At 49.3% G+C, this 18,822-nt stretch overlaps 1 protein-coding gene across 1 annotated transcript in view; it reads right to left on the bottom strand.

Annotated features, from left to right (window-relative positions):
• camk1da (calcium/calmodulin-dependent protein kinase 1Da) overlaps window positions 1-18,822 on the bottom strand; it is a 694,020-nt gene that overhangs the window by 335,951 nt on the left and 339,247 nt on the right. Inside the window, exon 3 of the mRNA XM_086010788.1 lies at window positions 3,200-3,274. Within this exon, the coding sequence (XP_085866914.1) occupies window positions 3,200-3,274 (75 nt within the window). The remainder of the gene's footprint in view (window positions 1-3,199; window positions 3,275-18,822) is intronic.

Raw genomic sequence — 18,822 nt, 5'->3', positions numbered from 1 at the left:
CTGTTAAGAATGTCCTGCGCAAGCTGGGCCCATGCCCGAGTATTTATACTCTCCATGGACAGCGCCACCCGCAGGCCGCTCAGTATTATTTCATAAGTCTTTCTTTCATGAATGACTGATTCATGTCAAGGCGTACTTTCTATTTGACGTAATTCCCAAATGTCTACATGCAAAAAAAAAAAGAACTAAGGGCCTATAATGTGATAGCAAGCGGCCCCTTCCCATATTATCGGGCTCAGAGGCTGAGGCCGACCCTGGGCCCCATGCACCTCGCACACCTCGGGTTGCCAACTCTCGGGGAGGGGACACATTCCTGGATGTTTCATCACATGCTCTCCCCTGCCCCCCCGGTCAAACAGTCTTTGTCGCCCGTCTCCAATATTTCTATAACCAACAAACAAAATTGTTCAAAGAAAATGAAACAAGGTCTGTGTGATATTTCTCCCTGGTTGCTCACAGCAGGAGATTAATCTCTCGTTCCTGGAGACACCAGGACGATCCTGGAGGGCTGTCAGCAGCACACTCCATGCAGCCAGCCAGTGATGGAAGTGCCGGGAGGCTGCGCACAAGCTGATTATTTCATCCCGATTTGGGGTACTTTGCATAAAAGCAAGTTTCTTTTTCTTCTAATGCAACTGGTGTGCCAGAAAAATGCTTAAATGAGCAGATCATAGAATCAAAGAAATCATAGAATCCTAGAAATTTACGGCACAGAAGGAGGCCATTCGGCCCATCTTGTCCGTGACGGCCGACAAAGAGCTCTCCAGCCTAATCCCACTTTCCAGCTCTTGGTCCGTAGCCCCGTGGGTTACCGCACTTCAAGTACATATCCAAGTACTTTTTAAATGTGTCTCCCCTCAGCCTCCTCTGTTCCAAAGAAAACAACCCCAGCCTATCCAATCTGTCCTCATAGCTAAAATTCCCCAGCCCAGGTCCTAAGTTATTAGGCAAGGTCAGCTCATTCGTATGAAGGTGCGTGCAGCACCCAAGGGGCCGATGGTCCCAGCATGGCTTGGCCGTGCCTGGACTGCACCCTCAACCCCTGCGTGTCCCATCCTTCAAAATGATAACGTCACCATTTCCTGCCTCAATTGCCATCGCCAGTTTGGGTCTCCTTTCCTCCAGCGAGGTCACCAGTGGGGAGGAGCTAGTGGCGGCACCTTGGAGCATTTCAACTTCATACCAGCCTGGAAAGCTGATTCTGTAAAACCGGAGGGTGTGAAGATAGAGGAGAGAGGAATTTCCGATAAATGCCTTAAGCATTCGTGTGCTAGTCTCACAGCGTAATGACACCCCAACCATGTTTTCTATTTTACAATAAAGACAACCAAAAGGTGTGGAAACAGTGAGATCACTAGTAAACAGTGAATTGTTTGTTCCAAAATAGGCTAATGAGACCCATTTCACACAGATCTCATTCTCAAAGGTATGCTTGCCAACTCTCCAGGATTGTCCGGGAGTCTCCGGGAAACACAGATTAATCTCCAGAACACTCCGCGAGCAGCCCCAGGGGGGCAAACATAAGCGCATTAAAAGAATTGACAGTGATTTTTTTTTTCATTTTCAATAAACTTATCGGGCCGTATTTTGCGACCCCCAGGGGTGTGTACGAGGTGCGCCCGCGCCCGTAGGGGCCGCGCAAGCTCTGGGTTTAGACGCACAAAGCGCACGCGCTAAAATCCGGCACTTGCGATCCGTCAAGAATCTTCTTGACAGATCCTCGGCGTGCCCGGGAGACGGGCCTCCGCGGGTGGAGAGTTGCGCTATTTGCCCAACTTCTGCTCGCTGAATGCCCGTGGAATTCTTACGCAGTAAGGTCTGCCTTTACCAGCATAAGAGTTTTAAAAAAATAGAAAAATAAAATGTTCTCACTTATACATTAAAAATCCTGTCCAATAAGGTAAGTTTATTTTTAGCCCCGTTAAAAAATAATTTTTAAAAATTTCAAAAAATTTAATTTTTGTTTAAAATATTTAATTAAATGCCATTTTAATTAATTTTATATATGTAATTTAAAAAAAAATTATTTCATGTGTTTGTGTATTTTTCAATTTATCCCCATTCATACTTATGACAGTTCCGTATGTACAGAACCGTCAAAGGTATGAATGGGGATTCCCTTCTTTCATTGGTTGGGCTGGCCCACGTGATCCCAGGGGTGCTTGTGAACTGCCTGCCCTCTGGGATACGTGGGCCTCTGCGCATTTCTACCAGGAGAGGCCCAGGATGGCGAGCCTCCGTATCTCCCGGACCACCAGGTAAATGCGTAGAAAATTTGATGATTGGAGGCCTCCGCCCGCAGGAAGCCTCCGATCGCAAATTCAGGCCCATTAGTTATAAAAATATTGGAGGAGGGGAAAAATAGGCTGTTTGACTGACAGTCCAGCATCATCCAATCGGGTAACTGAGAGCCTGGTTGCTTTCCAACTGGCGAGGGGGAGGCGGGCGCTGTGAGGATGGGCGTGTTGGGCGACCAATGGTGAGAGCGTGGGGGCGGGGTGATTGGAGGCAGGAGGTCAGGTGATCAAACCTCCAGGAATATGGCCAACCAGTGTTGGCAACTGCACCCATAGGCCTCTGGTCTTTCTGATGTTTTAATCAGTAAGTTCTCTATACAGGAAACTTTCGATTTGCCGGCACCTAAATAACTGGAAATCTCGGTTAACCGGCAAAATTCAGGAGTAGGTTCAGGTAAGTTTTACTTCATATTACTTACCTTCCTCGATCTGTTGCTGTGCAATTGGGTGTGGCTGCAGCTGTTGCTAAACTACAGAGATGCTTGGAACTTGTGGCCATTGTTCTGCACCTGTTGCTAAGCAACAGGGTTTGTTGCTTTATACGGAGCTCTCAGCTCTCTGTATCTTTTACTATAGCGCTCGGTTATCCAGAATTTTTGATGAACCGGCACCACGTCGGTCCCGTCGGTGCCGGATAAAAAGAAGTTTCCTGTATTCAGCACTGATTTTACTGTAAGCCAATCGAGAGATTCTCCAATCTTTGCCCGTCTTTACCTGCAAAGTGGTTACCTTTTAATTTTGCTCGTTGTTTAATTTATTGTGGGGTTGTGTAAAGTTGCGTTGTGTAAAGGCATCCGCTGTGCGGGTTGTGTTTAGGAGAGATGCTGGAGTTGTGAACTGTCTGCTGTCCCAAACAGCTCAAGCTCCACAAAACAATGCGTTCACACTTTTCTTATACTCACAGCTGCATCACAAGATACAAGTGGTTCGGGCTTTCGTAAATGTCCTCCAGGGCAACGATGTTTTCGTGCTTTATTCTGGAAGGCAGAAGATACAGTGTAAATGTTCAGCCCTGACACAGAGAACAAAGAGTCTGATTTGAGATAACAACAGAAAACGCTGGAAAAACTCAGCAGGCCAGGCAACATCCGTGGAGAGAGAAACAGAGTTAACGTTTCAGGTCTGGGACCCTTCTTCAGGTTTTGACCCGAAACGTTGACTTTGTTTCTCTCTCCACGGATGTTGCCTGGCCTGCTGAGTTTTTCCAGCGTTTTCTGTTGTTATTTCGGATTTCCAGCATCTGCAGTATTTTGCTATCGTATTAGAGTCTGATTTGAGACCTGGGCTGGCTTCCTCGCGACCAGCCTTGGCATCTTTAAACCAGTTACATAATCTTGAAAAGATGGCAGAATCCACCTATTCATTTTGCTTAAGAAAATCATATTGAAGATTTTTTAAAGAATTTTAAAAAAATGCATCATAATTCCCTTTAAAATGAAAATCATACATGCCAACTGGCCGCGCTGCATGGCCTCGTCCCTCCTTATCTCTGTAATCTCCTCCAGCCCTACAAGACTCCAAGATCGCTGCCCTCCTCCGATTCTGGAGTCTTAAGCCTCCCCGATTTTAATCGCTCCGCCATTGGCGGCCGTGCCTTCAGCTGCCTGGGCCCTAAGCTCTGGAATTCCCTCCCTAAACCTCTCCGCCTCTCTACCTCTCTCTCCTCCTTTAAGACGCTCCTTAAAACCTATCTCTTTGACCAAGCTTTTGATCACCTGCCCTAATTTATCCTTATGTGGCTCGGTGTCAAATTCTCTTTGATAATCGCTCCTGTGAAACGTCTTGGGACGTTTTACTATGTTAAAGGCGCTAAATAAATGCAAGTTGTTGGTGGTGTTGTGTTTGAGGAGAACATCATCATTTTGGGAGCACTGTCCACATGTCTGCTCTTGTGGGTGAAGATTAAGGCGGAACACATCCCTTCCCCCAAGCACCACAGCCGAGGTCCCACCTGCTCTGAATGGTTGCCAGCCCTTGTGTCCCAAAGGCTCCTGTGAGATTGGGAATTCCTGCCTTCCGTGTGCAGCAACGTCAATCACAGCAGGACCTCCCCAGCAAGTGGAAGTTCAGGAGCGAAACTCGGGGGAAGGGAGGGAGCTGACGGTACACTTTATGAGGAAGAGGCGTCAATCACAGCGAGAGCCCCAGCAATTAGAAGATCAAGAGCAAAGCTTGTTGGAAGGGGGAAGCTGAGAGCTGCACTATTGGAGGAAGAGGGGTGAGGCAAGGAGAGGAGAATGAGGAGGCGCTTTGGGGGGCGGGGGGGAAGAGAAGCTGGGAGTGGTGAATTTAGAGATGGAGGGGAAGGGTGAGAAGAAGAGCCAGGAGCAGCATGTTGGTTGGAAAGGGGTGGGAAGAAGCTGGGAGTGTGTTGTTTGGGGAGGTGTGTGTTACCCACTCCTGATAGTTCAAAGACTTTTACCTGCAGAAATGTTTTTGAATTATCCAATAATTTGAATTAAATAATGTAAATAAAACAACAGAGCGGGAAATTTACTGCTAAAAATGTTGAGTTATCGGATAATTTAAATTAACCAACTTTGAATTTAAAGTAGACTCTACCATCATTAACTGACAGGGGGAAAGAATAGAATGAAGCATAAGAACTTAAGAACATAAGAATTAGGAGCAGGAGTCGGCCATTCGGCCCCTCGAGCCTGCTCCGCCATTCAATAAGATCATGGCTGATCATCGACCTCAACGTCACTTTCCCGCCCGATCTCCATATCCCTTGATTCCCAAATGTCAAAAGATCTATCGATCTCAGCCCTTGAATATTCTCAACGACTGAGCATCCACAGCCCTCTGGGGTAGAGAATTCCAAAGATTCACAACCCTCTGTGTGAAGAAATTTCTTCTCATCTCAGTCTAAAATGGCCGACCCCTTATTCTGAGACTGTGACCCCTGGTTCTAGACTCTCCAGCCAGGGGAAACAACCTCTCAGTATCTACCCTGTCAAGACCTGTAAGAATTTTATATGTTTCAATATCACTTCCCATTCTTCCAGACTCCAGAGAGTATGGGCCCAATTTACTCAATCTCTCCTCATAAGACAACCATCTTGTCACCGAATCATCTCGGAGGCTGCGGGGAATACCACATTGAAGCATCAAATACAACAGGAACGTCGCTGCCCGGAATCACGTTGCGAAAGAAAGCTGGTTTGTCCGCAGAAGCCTTTGGGGCTTCTAGCAGCTCTAACAGACAAGTAAGCGGTGTTATTTATTTTAACTGCTGTCAGAGAGTTTTCCCACCAGCTTCCTCTCGCTATCGGTGAATCACCCCGGCGCAACGTCCAGGTAGAACAGGTGCATTAATATCAACTCGAATGTGGGGGAAAAAAAACCCCGAATGAAGCAAACATATTTTTCTAAATTGAGTAAACTGGGCGAATGGCCAAGCCCCAAAGCGCAGGACATCACCGAGGGAGAAACTAGCAACTTAACACAAGCGGTGTTGAAGCGATTCCAAAGGTGTGTTTTAAATGGTGTGGGAGGAAGGGAATAATCGTTCCTGGTCTAAAGACTGAGTCGCAGACTGTGCCATCAGGGAATACCTCGTAAAGGAATCAAAGATAACTTGCAAGATGAAAAGGAGAGAGAAAATAAATGACAGTATTAATGACAGAAGTAAAGCAGGAAACAGCGCAGGGAGACGATTCCTGATCCCACCTCCTGACATGCTGCAACCTTTGATGTGACATATATTAACATTCTTTTTGTACCGCAGCTTCTGATAGAAGTTGTTGCCAACGTCTTCTTTTTTAACAGGGCGGCCACATAAAATCGTGTGTTCCTATGACTGGCCCGTTAATACTGGATTATTTGTACATCTTCCAAAAGGGCTGGGTGATTGTAGTCAAGCCATTCTGTGCTTTAAAACACAAATTGTGGAGCAAAGGAACATAAGAACATAAGAATTAGGAGCAGGAGTCGGCCATACGGTCCCTCGAGCCTGCTCCGCCATTCAATAAGATCATGGCTGATCTTTGACCTCAACTCAACTTTCCCGCCCGATCCCCATATCCCTTGATTCCCCGAGAGTCCAAAAATCTATCGATCTCAGCCTTGAATATACTCAACGACTGAGCCTCCACAGCCCTCTGGGGTAGAGAATTCCAAAGATTCACAACCCTCTGAGTGAAGAAATTCCTCCTCATCTCAGCCCTAAATGGCCGACCCCTTATCCTGAGACTGTGCCCCCTGGTTCTAGACTCTCCAGCCAGGGGAAACTGTAGTGTATGTAACCGTTCCACCTTTAAGAGAACTATTTTAAGAGTTGCACTACTTTATCTTGGCTGCTGTATACTGTAATACCGACGGTGACCACACCGATATATAAGTGCTGTGTAAGGATTTATTGGGCAGCTCCGCCCTGACCCTCAACTAGTAAAGACCTGTTAAAGTTTACTCTTGTGGTCTGTGTAGTAATTCTCATTATAACACACAGACTTAACAGTGGCGACGAGTACGATCTTACCCTGCGGCAGAGATACATCCAAGGCAGTTTAACGGGCGTCGAGAGGAGGCATCCGCCCTCATCATTCTGCTGAGAAAAGACTCGGGTCTGCAGAGCAAAGGAAGAATTCTGACACGAAGCCTTCCATCAGCAACAGGCAGTGATCATCCCTTCTATCACGGTGGTGGGTAAGCCGATCAGCGACGAGCAGCAAGTCGGCCACGTTGACTGTGAGTAGGGGAGAAAAAAAAAAACGGAGGATATAAGGGCGGAGAACTCGACCACGGCCGGGGAAAAGAGCCGGACAGAAGTCGGGGCCAGAGGCGCTGAGACTGGGGCAGCGTAAGGCATGGAAGCCGCGATGAATGCAAACGCAGCCGGGGTGAGAGACTGGGCTGCAAGCGGGCTGGGAGACGCAACAGCATCGAGAGAGAGCTCGACCGCGACCGGTGAAAAAGGCCGGGCAGCTACCGTGGCCGCGAAGCGCAGCGACAGGGACAGAGTAAGACGCGGGAGAAATTTTTTTTAAAACCGCGGAGACCTCAGCCGCAGCCAGGGGGGAAAGGACCGGACTGCAAAAGACCGCGACCGGTGAAAAGGGCCGGGCAGCTACTGAGGCCGCGAGGCGCAGCGACCGGGACAACGAAAGGCGCGGGAGAAATTTTTTTTTTAAAAACCGCGGAGAACTCAGCCACAGCCGGGGGGGGGGAAAGGACCGGACTGAAAGAGGGGTTGGGAGGCACGATTGAAAACCGCTGGGGAGGGCGAATGCAGCAGTACGGCAATCGCCGTTACAGCCAGCGGGAGAGACAGAGCCCGAGCGAGCGGGAGAGACAGAGACCGAGCGAGCGAGGGAGAACGAGACCGAGCGAGCGAGGGAGAACGAGACCGAGCGAGCGAGGGAGACCGTGCGAGCGAGGGAGACCGAGCGAGCGAGGGAGAATGAGACCGAGCGAGGGAGACCGAGCGAGGGAGACCGAGACCGAGCGAGCGAGAGTGACAAGAGACAGCCAGCGGGGGAGAAAGGCAAACGCAGGAAGCCGCCATTTTCGTAGGCGGGGAAGAAGACAAGCGCGGGAAACCGCCATTTTGGAAGTAGGCGGGGAAGAAGACAAGCGCGGGAAACCGCCATTTTGTAAAAGAAAAAAAAAATTCTTTTGTTTCTCAAGAAGATCGCGAGGATGCCTAAGCGTGGTAACATCAACGATTTCGATCCCGATGTTGAAGATTGGGCCACGTATGTAGAACGCATAGAGATATATTGTAAGGCAAATAAAATATCAAATGAAGATAAAGCATTAACCTTACTAAACTCAATGGGTGCGAAGACATACGGGCTATTGAAGCATCTTCTATCACCAGCTAAACCGGCGGATCAGACTTTCGCTAATATTGTTGCTGTCCTGAAGAATCATTTGAACCCCACACCGCTGATGTTAGCGGAACGGTTTAAATTTTATGCGAGAACGCAACTGAGAGAGGAAAGCAACGCGGAGTACTTAATTGAACTGCGTAAGCTAGCGAAATACTGTCAGTTTGGGGAAAGACTGACAGAGGCACTGAGAGACAAATTCGTGTGTGGACTGTCGAAAGAAGGAACACAAAAGCGGTTGCTTGAAGAGAATGATCTTACACTTGATAAGGCTGTCACTATTGCAGCATCGCACGAAGCCGCAGCGAGAGGCACTGCGGAAATGCAGCTGAAGGCAGTGGTACTCAGCGTAGATCAAATGGCTTTGGGTACAATGAAATGTTATCGTTGTGGGCAGACAACACACGATCAGAACCAATGCTGGTTTAAAAACCAGGACTGTAGAAAATGTGGCAAGCTTGGTCACATAGCTAAAGTATGCCGGTCAAGAAAGAAGACCAGCAACAAAAAGTCACCGCAGGAAAAGTGCAGAAAGGTACATAAAGTGGCTGAGAAAAGTTCGGATGAACAGAATTCGGATTCAGACTCCAACAGCAAGGAACTGGGTAGTCTGAGAATTCACAATGTGAGTAAGGAAGCTGACCGACAAACTATCTGGGTCACACTGCAGATAGCAGGAGTCCACGTGAAGATGGATTTGGACACCGGATCGGCGTTGACGGTCATGAATAAGCAAGATTACAAAAAGTTATTCAAACATATTCCCCTACGGAATACGAAGATAGTATTGCAGACATACACGGGGCAAAGAGTATACCCCATCGGAAAGATAAAAGTCAAGGTGGTACACAAGGGCAAAGAGCACCAAGGAATGGACTTATATGTACTACCTGAGGGAGGTCCACCACTTCTGGGATGGGAGTGGATCAGGAAAATAAATATGGACTGGCACTCCCTAAACGCAATAACGGTAGATTCCGGAAAAAGAAAAGATGTCAAACCTGAACGATTGTCCAGAATATTGGATGAGGGCATATGCAGCAGTGACAGTGACAAAGCCAAGAGTGAGAACTCGGTGAAGACAATCAGCTCAGACTCTGGTACTGATGATGGTAAGACCAGCCCATGTGCAAAAGACAAGTCTAAAATGGACTTGCAGACTAATGATGGAAAAACGAAGGAGTGCATAAATGCTCCAGGAGAGAACAAAGTATTAGAACAGAATTCCACTGGACAACAACAACATAGGTTGACAGAGAATTCTGAGTCTGTCCAGTCTACAGACATGCACATTTCTGAGGAACACCGGGCTCGAACTCAACTCAATTTCAAACTACAACAGCAATTAGAACAAATGATTCGCCGTTTTGAGCAAGAGATGAATGCAACGAAAAAGTTCTTTGACACAGAGTGGGAGATTCTGGAAAGACAGCAGAAGCAGCTGATTGAGAAAATGGAACAGGAACACACAAACCGTCTGCGCGATGAGGCCAAACGAATCAAAGCTGAGCAAGAAAGGGAATATGTCAAATTCATCGATCAGTTGAAAGCTAAGAAGGAAGAGCACCCTTTTGTGAGCAGTGTCAGCAGTAATAAGTCACTCAGGGGATTGGTGGCAGAGGCAAAAGCTGAAGTGATGGAGGAAATAGAAGACAATAGAGAGGAAGCAGAAGATGATGACTCACCTGAACTATTATCACCCCTACCAGGTCACGCAGGTGGTCCCTCCGAACTGAGCCAAATCAGTCTGGAAGCAGAAAAACTTCCCAAGGTACTCGAGCCTTTAGAAGTCAACAATGCTGGTTCTGAAGTTACGAAAGTTCAAGCTGTTAAGTCCAGTGAAGGACCATTAGATGAGTCACCCCAGCAACGAGAACCAGAGACCCCTGAAAGGCGCCATGCTGACCAGGTCATAGAGTCATTCGAAAAGGGACAACCTACTACACCACCGAAAACTACTACACCACCGAGAACTACTACACCACCGAGGCGTTATCCGGACCGAGTCAGGAAGAGCAGGAGGCGCCGCCGCAGAGACTGAATCTGTGAACTGTTTTTACATGAAGTTGTGTATATATGTTATGATGTTATGTTTAATGGGGAACATATATACTGTTAAGCTAAAAAGGGAGGATTGTAGTGTATGTAACCGTTCCACCTTTAAGAGAACTATTTTAGTAACCGTTCCACCTTTAAGAGAACTATTTTAAGAGTTGCACTACTTTATCTTGGCTGCTGTATACTGTAATACCGACGGTGACCACACCGATATATAAGTGCTGTGTAAGGATTTATTGGGCAGTTCCGCCCTGACCCTCGACTAGTAAAGACCTGTTAAAGTTTACTCTTGTGGTCTGTGTAGTAATTCTCATTATAACACACAGACTTAACAGAAACAACCTCTCAGCATCTACCCTGTCAATCCCCCTCAGAATCTTATATGTTTCAATGAGATCACCTCTCATTCTTCTAAACTCCAGAGAGTATCGGCCCAATCTACTCAATCTCTCCTCATAGGACAGCCCTCTCATCCCAGGGTTCAGTCTAGTGAACCTTCGTTGCACCGCCTCTAAGGCATGTATATCCTTCCTTAGATAAGGAGACCAAAAATAAAAATTCAATGAAAGAAAAATAGATGAATGTAAAAGGAGGAAGCGATATGGTGAGTTCCGGAAATTAATGTTTGAAAACAAATGGATGTTTGTACTAAAAATGTTCAAGATTTCTGGTCAAATTGATATTATTCCGATCTGGAAAGATTGAACAGGCTGGGGCTCTTTTCTCTAGAAAAGAGAAGAAAGAAAGACTTGCATTTCTATAGCGCCTTTCACGACCACCGGACATCCCAAAGTGCTTTACAGCCAATGAAGTACTTTTTGAAGTATAGTCACTGTTGAAATGTGGGAAACGCGGCAGTCAATTAGTGCACAGCAAGCTCCCACAAACAGCAATGTGATAATGACCAGATCATCTGTTTTTATTGATGTTGGTTGAGGGATAAATATTGGCCCAGGACACCGGGGAGAACTCCCCTGCTCTTCTTCGCATTAGTGCCGTGGGATCTATTTATATCCACCTGAGAGAGCAGACAGGGCCTCGGTTTAACGTCTCATCTGCAAGACGGCACCTCTGACAGTGCAGCACTCCCTCAGCACTGCACTGGAGTGTCAGCCTGGATTTTTGTGTTCAAGTCTCTGGAGTGGGACTTGAGCCCACAACCTTCTGACTCAGATGTCAGAGTGCTGCCCACTGAGCCACGGCTGACACTAAAGGCCAAGGGGTGGCCTGATAGAGGTCTTTAAGATTATGAAAGGGTTTGATTGGGTAGGCGCAGAGAAGATGTTTCCACTCGTTGGGGAGACCAGAACTCGGGGCCATAAATATAAACTAATAAATCCAATAAAGAATTTAGCATAAACTTCTTTACCCAGAGAGTGGTGAGAATGTGGAACTTGTGACCACAGGGAGTGGTTGAGGCGAATAGTATCGATGCATTTAAGGGGAAGCTGGACAAACACATGAGGGAGAAGGGAATAGAGGGTTATGTGGATGGGGGTGAGATGAAGAAGGGTGGGAGGAGGCTGGTGTGGAGCATAAACACGGGCTTGGCCCAGTTGGGCCAAATGGCCTGTTTCTGTGCTGTAAATACTGTGTACTATGTGATGTACCTAAAATATGCAGAGGTACAACAGCAAATGAAGCTGTGCCTGTGCTTAGCTCCCATTTCCTTCTCCCTACCTCTAGTTCTACACAATTCCCATTAGTATTCTGATACTGTACCTCGTCCTGGCTGGCAAACTGTTACTCAGCGATTCTGTGCACTGAGCTGCCTGCCTTCTCCAGAAAACGGCTTCACCTGCAACTTCGTCTGTCAGTGGCCATCACTACGCTACTCTCATCAAATAATGCAGATGCTTATCCAACATAATGCTTTCACTTGTACTTCTTGCAATCTAGTATACTGTATTTGCTGCTCACCATGCAGTCTCCTCTATATTGGGGAGACCAAACGCAGATTGGGTGACCGCTTTGCGGAACACCTCCGTTCAGTCCGTAAGGGTGACCCCGAGCTTGCGGTCGCCTGTCACTTTAATTCACCGCTTCGCTCCCACTCTGACGTCTCTGCCCTCGGCCTATTACATTGTTCCAATGAAGCTCAACGTAAGCTCGAGGAACAGCACCTCATCTTCCAATTAGGCACTTTACAGCCTTCCGGACTCAATATCGAGTTCAACAATTTCAGATCATAACCTCGGCCCCCATTATATTTTTATATATTTTTTATCCACACCTTTGGTTTGTGCCTTTTCCTTTTTCTCTCTCCCACATGGCAGCTGTCTCTCACTCTGCCAGCGCATTTCACACTTCATCTAGAGCCATCCTTTGTCTCTTTACCTGTCCTATTACCATCTCGTCTCGCCTTGAATATCTCTTAATGTCTCTTCACCTCTCCCAGACCTTCCCTTTTGTTCTTTCATCCCCTCCCCCATTTCCCAGCCCCCAACTTGCTTTTTCATCCGTTTCATTTCCTGCTTTTTTCTCAGTTCTGACGACGGGTTTCGATCTGAAACGTTAACTCTGTTTCTCTCTCCACGGATGTTGCCTGGCCTGCTGAGTTTTTCCAGCTTTTTCTGTTATTATTTCATAATGCTTTCATTTTCTGACCGACAACTTCAACTTGGCAGCCTCTGAATTGTGACCCGCGTCGCACACTCTCATCATTTTCTGATGAGTTCTGAAAGCAGCATCATAATACTCTAAAGCCGAAGGGTTGATGCTTGAAACTTGAGATCTTGGTGTTGTAGATCCAGCTCTTGGGAGATTCAGTAATCCATGGGAACAAAAAAAAATCCACCAAAAGCATTCTTTTCCACTGCTGGTGTGGGATGAGGTTGCAAGGGTAACAATCAGTAACCAGTCCGAGGGGTAGCCACCAAAGCCACTGGCCAGTTATACAGGTGCTGTAAATAATGTATTCATCCCCGATAGACAGGCCGCAAGGACAAAATACCCCGACCGACATAACTACGAGCAGGCAGGGCCCGCTTTGACCCGACTGAACCCCAAAGACCAAAAGTAAATTGCTTCAATGCTCAACAACAGCTTGCATTTATAGAGCGCCTTTAATGTCGTAAAGTGTCCCAAGGCGCATTATCAGACAAAATTTGACACCGAGCCACATAAGGAGAAATTAGGACAAATGCTCGGTCAAAGAGGTCGGTTTTAAGGAGCGTCTTCAAGGAGGAGAGAGAGGTAGAGAGGCGGAGAGGTTTAGCGAGGGAATTCCAGAGCAGCTGAAGGCACGGCCTCCGATGGTGGAGCGACGGAGATCGGGAATACGCAAGTGGAGGAGCATTTCTCCTTAGCGCAGGCACCCGGCTACCGACCATAGAGCACATATACCAGAAACGCTGTCTACGGAGGTCACGGTCCATCATCAAAGACCCTACCCACCCCAGCCACAGTCTGTTCGCCCTCCTGCCATCTGGGAGACGCTACAGATGCATTCGCACCCGTACGACCAGATTTAGGAACAGCTTCTGTCCCAGGGCTGTCATCCTACTGAACTCCACAAATAAACTCTAAAGCCTGCACATCTGCCAATGCACTTTATTATGGTTATGTTTATGTTAATGTATTACAAGCCAAATGTATGTTGAATGTTTAAATGTCTTAATCTAAATGTAAACTCTCGGGAGCCGCAAGCCTACATTTCGTTGTACTGCACTTGTGCACTAACAATGACAATAAAAGTTGATTTGATTTGATTTGATTTGATTTTGATTTGAATCATATCAAGAAACCTTAACACAACACAGTCCTCCTCTTGTAAACACCATCTAATCAAAGTGTACAACACATTCCTCAAATGCATGTGAGTACAAACCTGTGAGAAGACAGTTAAAAGACTATTTAAAAAAATAAGATTATGCATGTGAAATTCAGAGCCCCCACCAAAAGAAGTGTCCTTAACCATTATAATTCAGTAAATGTGATGCAAATAAATGAAAAGTCACACAAATTGAAACGTAAGCAAGGTACATTAAACAAGGTGAGAATTCTACAGCAAACATAATGTTCCTAGTCTCGTTCACCCATCACCCCTGTGCTCGCTGATCTACACTGGCTCCCGGTCCGATAATGGCTCAATTTGAAAATCCTCATCCTTGTTTTCCAACCTCTCCATGGCCTAGCTCCCTCCCTATCTCTATAAATTCCTCCAGCCCTACAAGCCTCTGAGATCTCTGCCCTCCTCCAGTTCTGGAGTCTTGAGCCTCCCCGATTTTAATCGCTCCGCCATTGGCGGCCGTGCCTTCAGCTGCCAGGGCCCTCAGCTCTGGAACTCCCTCCCTAAACCTCTCCGCCTCTCTCTCCTCCTTTAAGACGCTCCTTCAAACCTACCTCTTTGGCCAAGCTTTTGGTCACCTGTCCTAATATCTCCTTATGTGGCTCAGTGTCAAAAATGTTTTGATTGATAATCGCTCCTGTGAAGCGCCTTGGGACATTTTACTACGTTAAAGGCGCTATATAAATACAAGTAGTTGTTGCTGTATTATTCACAATGTTAAGTATTAAAACACTATTAAGTTCTAAATGACAGGATTCTAAACTGTAATGGGGGAAAAATTGGATGTCTCCCCTTTTGGGGCGATAACGTCGCCGGGCACTAATTTAGCGCCCTAAAAAAGTTCGCACCCCTCTGCTGTAAATTCAGTAGAATGGCCCCAAGCAGGAGATGGGGCGCTACTCGAAAGCGCTCCGCCTCCTGCTTGGGGCGCTACTACTGAATTTCGCGGTGCTACGTGCCGCCGCGCGTAGAGCAGCGTCACTGCAGGCTGCCGTCCCTCGATTAAAGGGGAGGGGCCTAGCGCAGCGCGCACCGGGGGCCCTGCTGGACCACCGGGGAACGGGGTGCTGGGGCTGAGCGATCGCGGCCGGCACCCCGAGGAAAAAAGGGGAAGGGGGCAGGTGCTGGCAGTCGGCCAAAAAAAAATGGCCGCCCGGCATCTGCCCCTTTAATTAGCGCCGCTGCCACTGCAAAAACGCCCCCCTGACCCTGTTGGACATTTCGTCTAGCGATAGGTCAGGGGGCGCAACCCAAGTTTGCGGCCGAGGCCCGAGCGGGACGCTGCGCACGATGATGATGTCATTGCCGGTGGCGCAGCGCCACGGGGTGCTACTGGCTACAGCCGCCGCTAACCTCCCGCTGAATTTCACAGGAGGTTTTAGCAGCTCCCCGCCCGGGCGTTAGGGGATTTGCCCCCCCAGGGGGGCTAATGGGAGGCGCAAATCAACCCAAATTTCCCCCAATGTATTCTCATCATGTTTAAAGCTTAAGGGGCAAAAATTGAGTCGTGCCCCCTCTGGGCCACTAACTTTGCTGGGATGCTACTTTTAGCGCTCCGGAAAAATTAGCACCCCCGCGGCCGAAATTGAGTGGTAGCGCTCCAAGAGGGAAGCGGGCACTACTGGAAGCGCCCCGCCTCCCTCTTGGGGCACTGTGAGGGCACGTCGCGCCGCAGTATTGCAGGCCTTCCTCCCTTTCTTAAAGGGGAGGGGCCTTGCGCAGCGCGACCTGGGGCCCAGCTGGGCCCCTGGGGATCAGAGTGCCGGCAAAAGTGCCTGGCACTCAAGAGAAGTGCCGGGCTCATGGAGCGCAGCCGGCACTCCGCGGGGGTCGGGTCAGGAGGCCGGGGACGGGAGCGCAGGCAGGTACTGGCAGACGGCCAGCAACAAGAATGGCCGCCCGGCAGCTCCCCTTTAATTAGCGCTGCCCCGGCCACAGGTATGCCCCCCTGACCCTGTCGGACATAGTGTCCGGCGGTAAGTCAGGGGGCGCTACCGAAGATTGCGGCTGGGGCGCGAGCGGGGCGCTGCACACGGCGATGACGTCATCGCCGGCGGCGCAGCACCGCGGGGCGCTACCAGTTAGCGCCACCACTAAACTCCCTCTGAATTTCACGGGAGGCGTTGGTGGTGCCGCACCCGGGCGCTAGTTGCTTTGCAGTAACGGGAGGCACAAAGCAACCAAATTTCCCCCCCTAATTCCTTATGTTGGATTGAAAAAAGTGACTGCTCCGGTCTCGTAAGCAGTCAGCCAGTCTGCATGATTGTCTCTGTGTTTCCATCACCTTCCCAACCTCCAGAATTTCTCAGAATCTGACCAGTTCCAGCGGCCACCGGTTTTATTTTTTGTGCGTTACTTGATTAGATAATAAAACCTCATCATAGTAGAGCACCTGCTTGAACTGTCTGCCATCAGCCCTTGGGATCCCTGCGACTGCCAGAAACCCAAGAGGACTTGCGCAAAAGAAGTACTGGGATTAGCAGGCAGTATTGGTTGAATTTATTCATGGTGCGGAGCTCCAATCTAAATGCAGCATGAGAGACTAAAGCAGGTCAGGGGTGGGGTGGGAGAACATACGAACATACAAATTAGAAGCAGGAGTCGGCCACTCAGCCCCTTCAGCCTGCCCCGCCAGTCAATAAGATCATGGATTATCCGATTACTCCACATTCCCGCCTACCCCCGATAACCTTTCACCCCCTTGCTTACCAAGAATCTATCTACCTCTGCCTTAAAAATATTCAAAGACTCTGCTTCCACCGCCCGCTGAGGAAGTGAGTTCCAAAGACTCACTGTGAAGGAATAAGCCTTGTAGCCTATTCAGAAAAATACACCATTCTATGAAAGAATTCTGGCTCTGGAAATCTAGAAACCTAACTATGAAAAAGCTGTGCTAGCATTCAGGCTATTGAGATAACATAGTTGTTGACACTGAATCAATAAAGGCTCCTGACAGTTTGAACCTTTGGGAACAAAACAATAGTTCACCCTGTACAAGGTGTTCTAATTTACACCTCATAAAGAAGCACATAAAAGTAACAAATATCTGCCGTCATAAAAATGATACTGTGGCGACACGCCACCACTGGACATAATCCGCTCACGGCGGCACGGACAGTTTAAGCAGACGCCCCCAGCCGGGGGCCCTTTCCTCCAGCAACTTGTTTCCCGCAGCGACAGGCTGCCGGGAGCACTTCCTGTCTGGGGAGTATTTAAGTGGATGCGCGGGCTTTTCCAGTTCCTCTTTGCCATGAGGTTGATTAAAGCAGTTGTGTTTTACTAACTCTGGTCTCGACTCCCAGGTTTGCCGCGGTATCTCAACACTGGTGACCCCGACGCTCAGGACGAATCCTAAGCTAGCATGGCGGATACAAATGCAGTCACGGTTAAACTACCGGACTTTTGGGAGAACCTGGCCAAAGCCTGGTTTGTTCAAGCTGAGTCCAGATTCCGGCTGAAACACATTACAGTCGACGCCACAAAGTACGACCACCTCGTCTCCTTTCTCACCTATGCCACAGTCCTCAAGGTTTGGGCAGCACTGCAGGCTCCACCAGTGGAAGGCAAGTACGAACATCTGAAGGCTGCGCTCCTTAAAAAATTTCAAACGTCCTCTTACCAGCGCAACTGCCAACTCCTTGACCTCCCCGGCCTTGGTGACGCTTCACCATCAGACCTGCTTTCCCACATGCTGTCCCTCTCGGACGACAAAAACACCGGCGCCCTCTTTCGCACGCTTTTCATTCGGCAGCTCCCCGCCAGCATCCGCCCGCTCATTGTGGAGTCTGGCTCCACGGACCTGAATGAAATAGCCGAAAAGGCCGACCGGCTGCTCTCTGCGCAGTCCGCTCGCGACGTCGCGCCCGACCTCACGGCAACGACCACGCGGTCTTCCCGGCCCACTAGGCCCGACCGCCCTACTACTCCGGGTCACTGTTACTACCACACCCGTTTTGGCACTAGGGCCCAACGCTGCACGCCACCGTGCACTTTCAAACCCCCCCCGCACCGGCCCCCGCGATGGCCGCGGGGCAAAATGGGCCTCAACTGTACGTCACCGACGACAGAACCAACCGCCGATTTCTGTGCGACACAGGGGCCCAGCACAGCATCACCCATCGCCTCCGCCCTCGAAATGCAATGCGGCGCACGGGGTATCACGCTGGCCGCAGCCAATGGCTCTGACATCCGCACATATGGCACCCGCATGGTCACGCTCGACCTCGCAGGCCGCCGCTACCGCTGGGAGTTCCTCACAGCCAGGGTCCTCTGCCCACTCATCGGCGCCGACTTCCTACGCGCCCACGGCCTCCTTGTCGACATTCCGAGGCACCGCCTCGTCGACATCAACACGATGGCCCCCATCCGCGGCGCATTCACCCCGGCCCGTTCGGCCGGCCTGACGACCTACTGCCTCGCCAGAGCCATGGACGACTACTCGGCACTTCTAGCCGAGTTTCCCGCCCTCACTAACCCGACCTTTTCGGCCAAAGCCGCCAAACACGGTGTGGAGCACTATATCCCCACCGCCGGCCCCCCGGTTTCTGCCTACGCCCGCAGACTCAACCCGGCCAAGCTGGTAATCGCGCGGGCCGAGTTCACCACCATGTAACAACTGGGCATCATCCGCCGCTCCAGCAGCCCTTGGGCCTCGCCCCTCCACATCGCCTCCAAGCCCGGCGGAGGCTGGCGCCCTTGCGGGGACTACCGCCGCCTCAACGACGCCACCACCCCCGACCGATACCCGGTGCCACACATCCAGGACTTCTCGGCCCGACTGGCCGGACGAACCGTCTTTTCCAAGGTCGACCTGGTGCGCGGTTACCACCAAGTCCCCGTACACCCC

This window comes from Somniosus microcephalus, chromosome 17, assembly GCF_052327205.1.
Source record: "Somniosus microcephalus isolate GS21.2 chromosome 17, FLI_Smic_1.0, whole genome shotgun sequence".
NCBI classification, from domain to species: Eukaryota; Metazoa; Chordata; class Chondrichthyes; order Squaliformes; family Somniosidae; genus Somniosus; species Somniosus microcephalus.
This window is presented reverse-complemented; position numbering and strand designations above follow the sequence as displayed.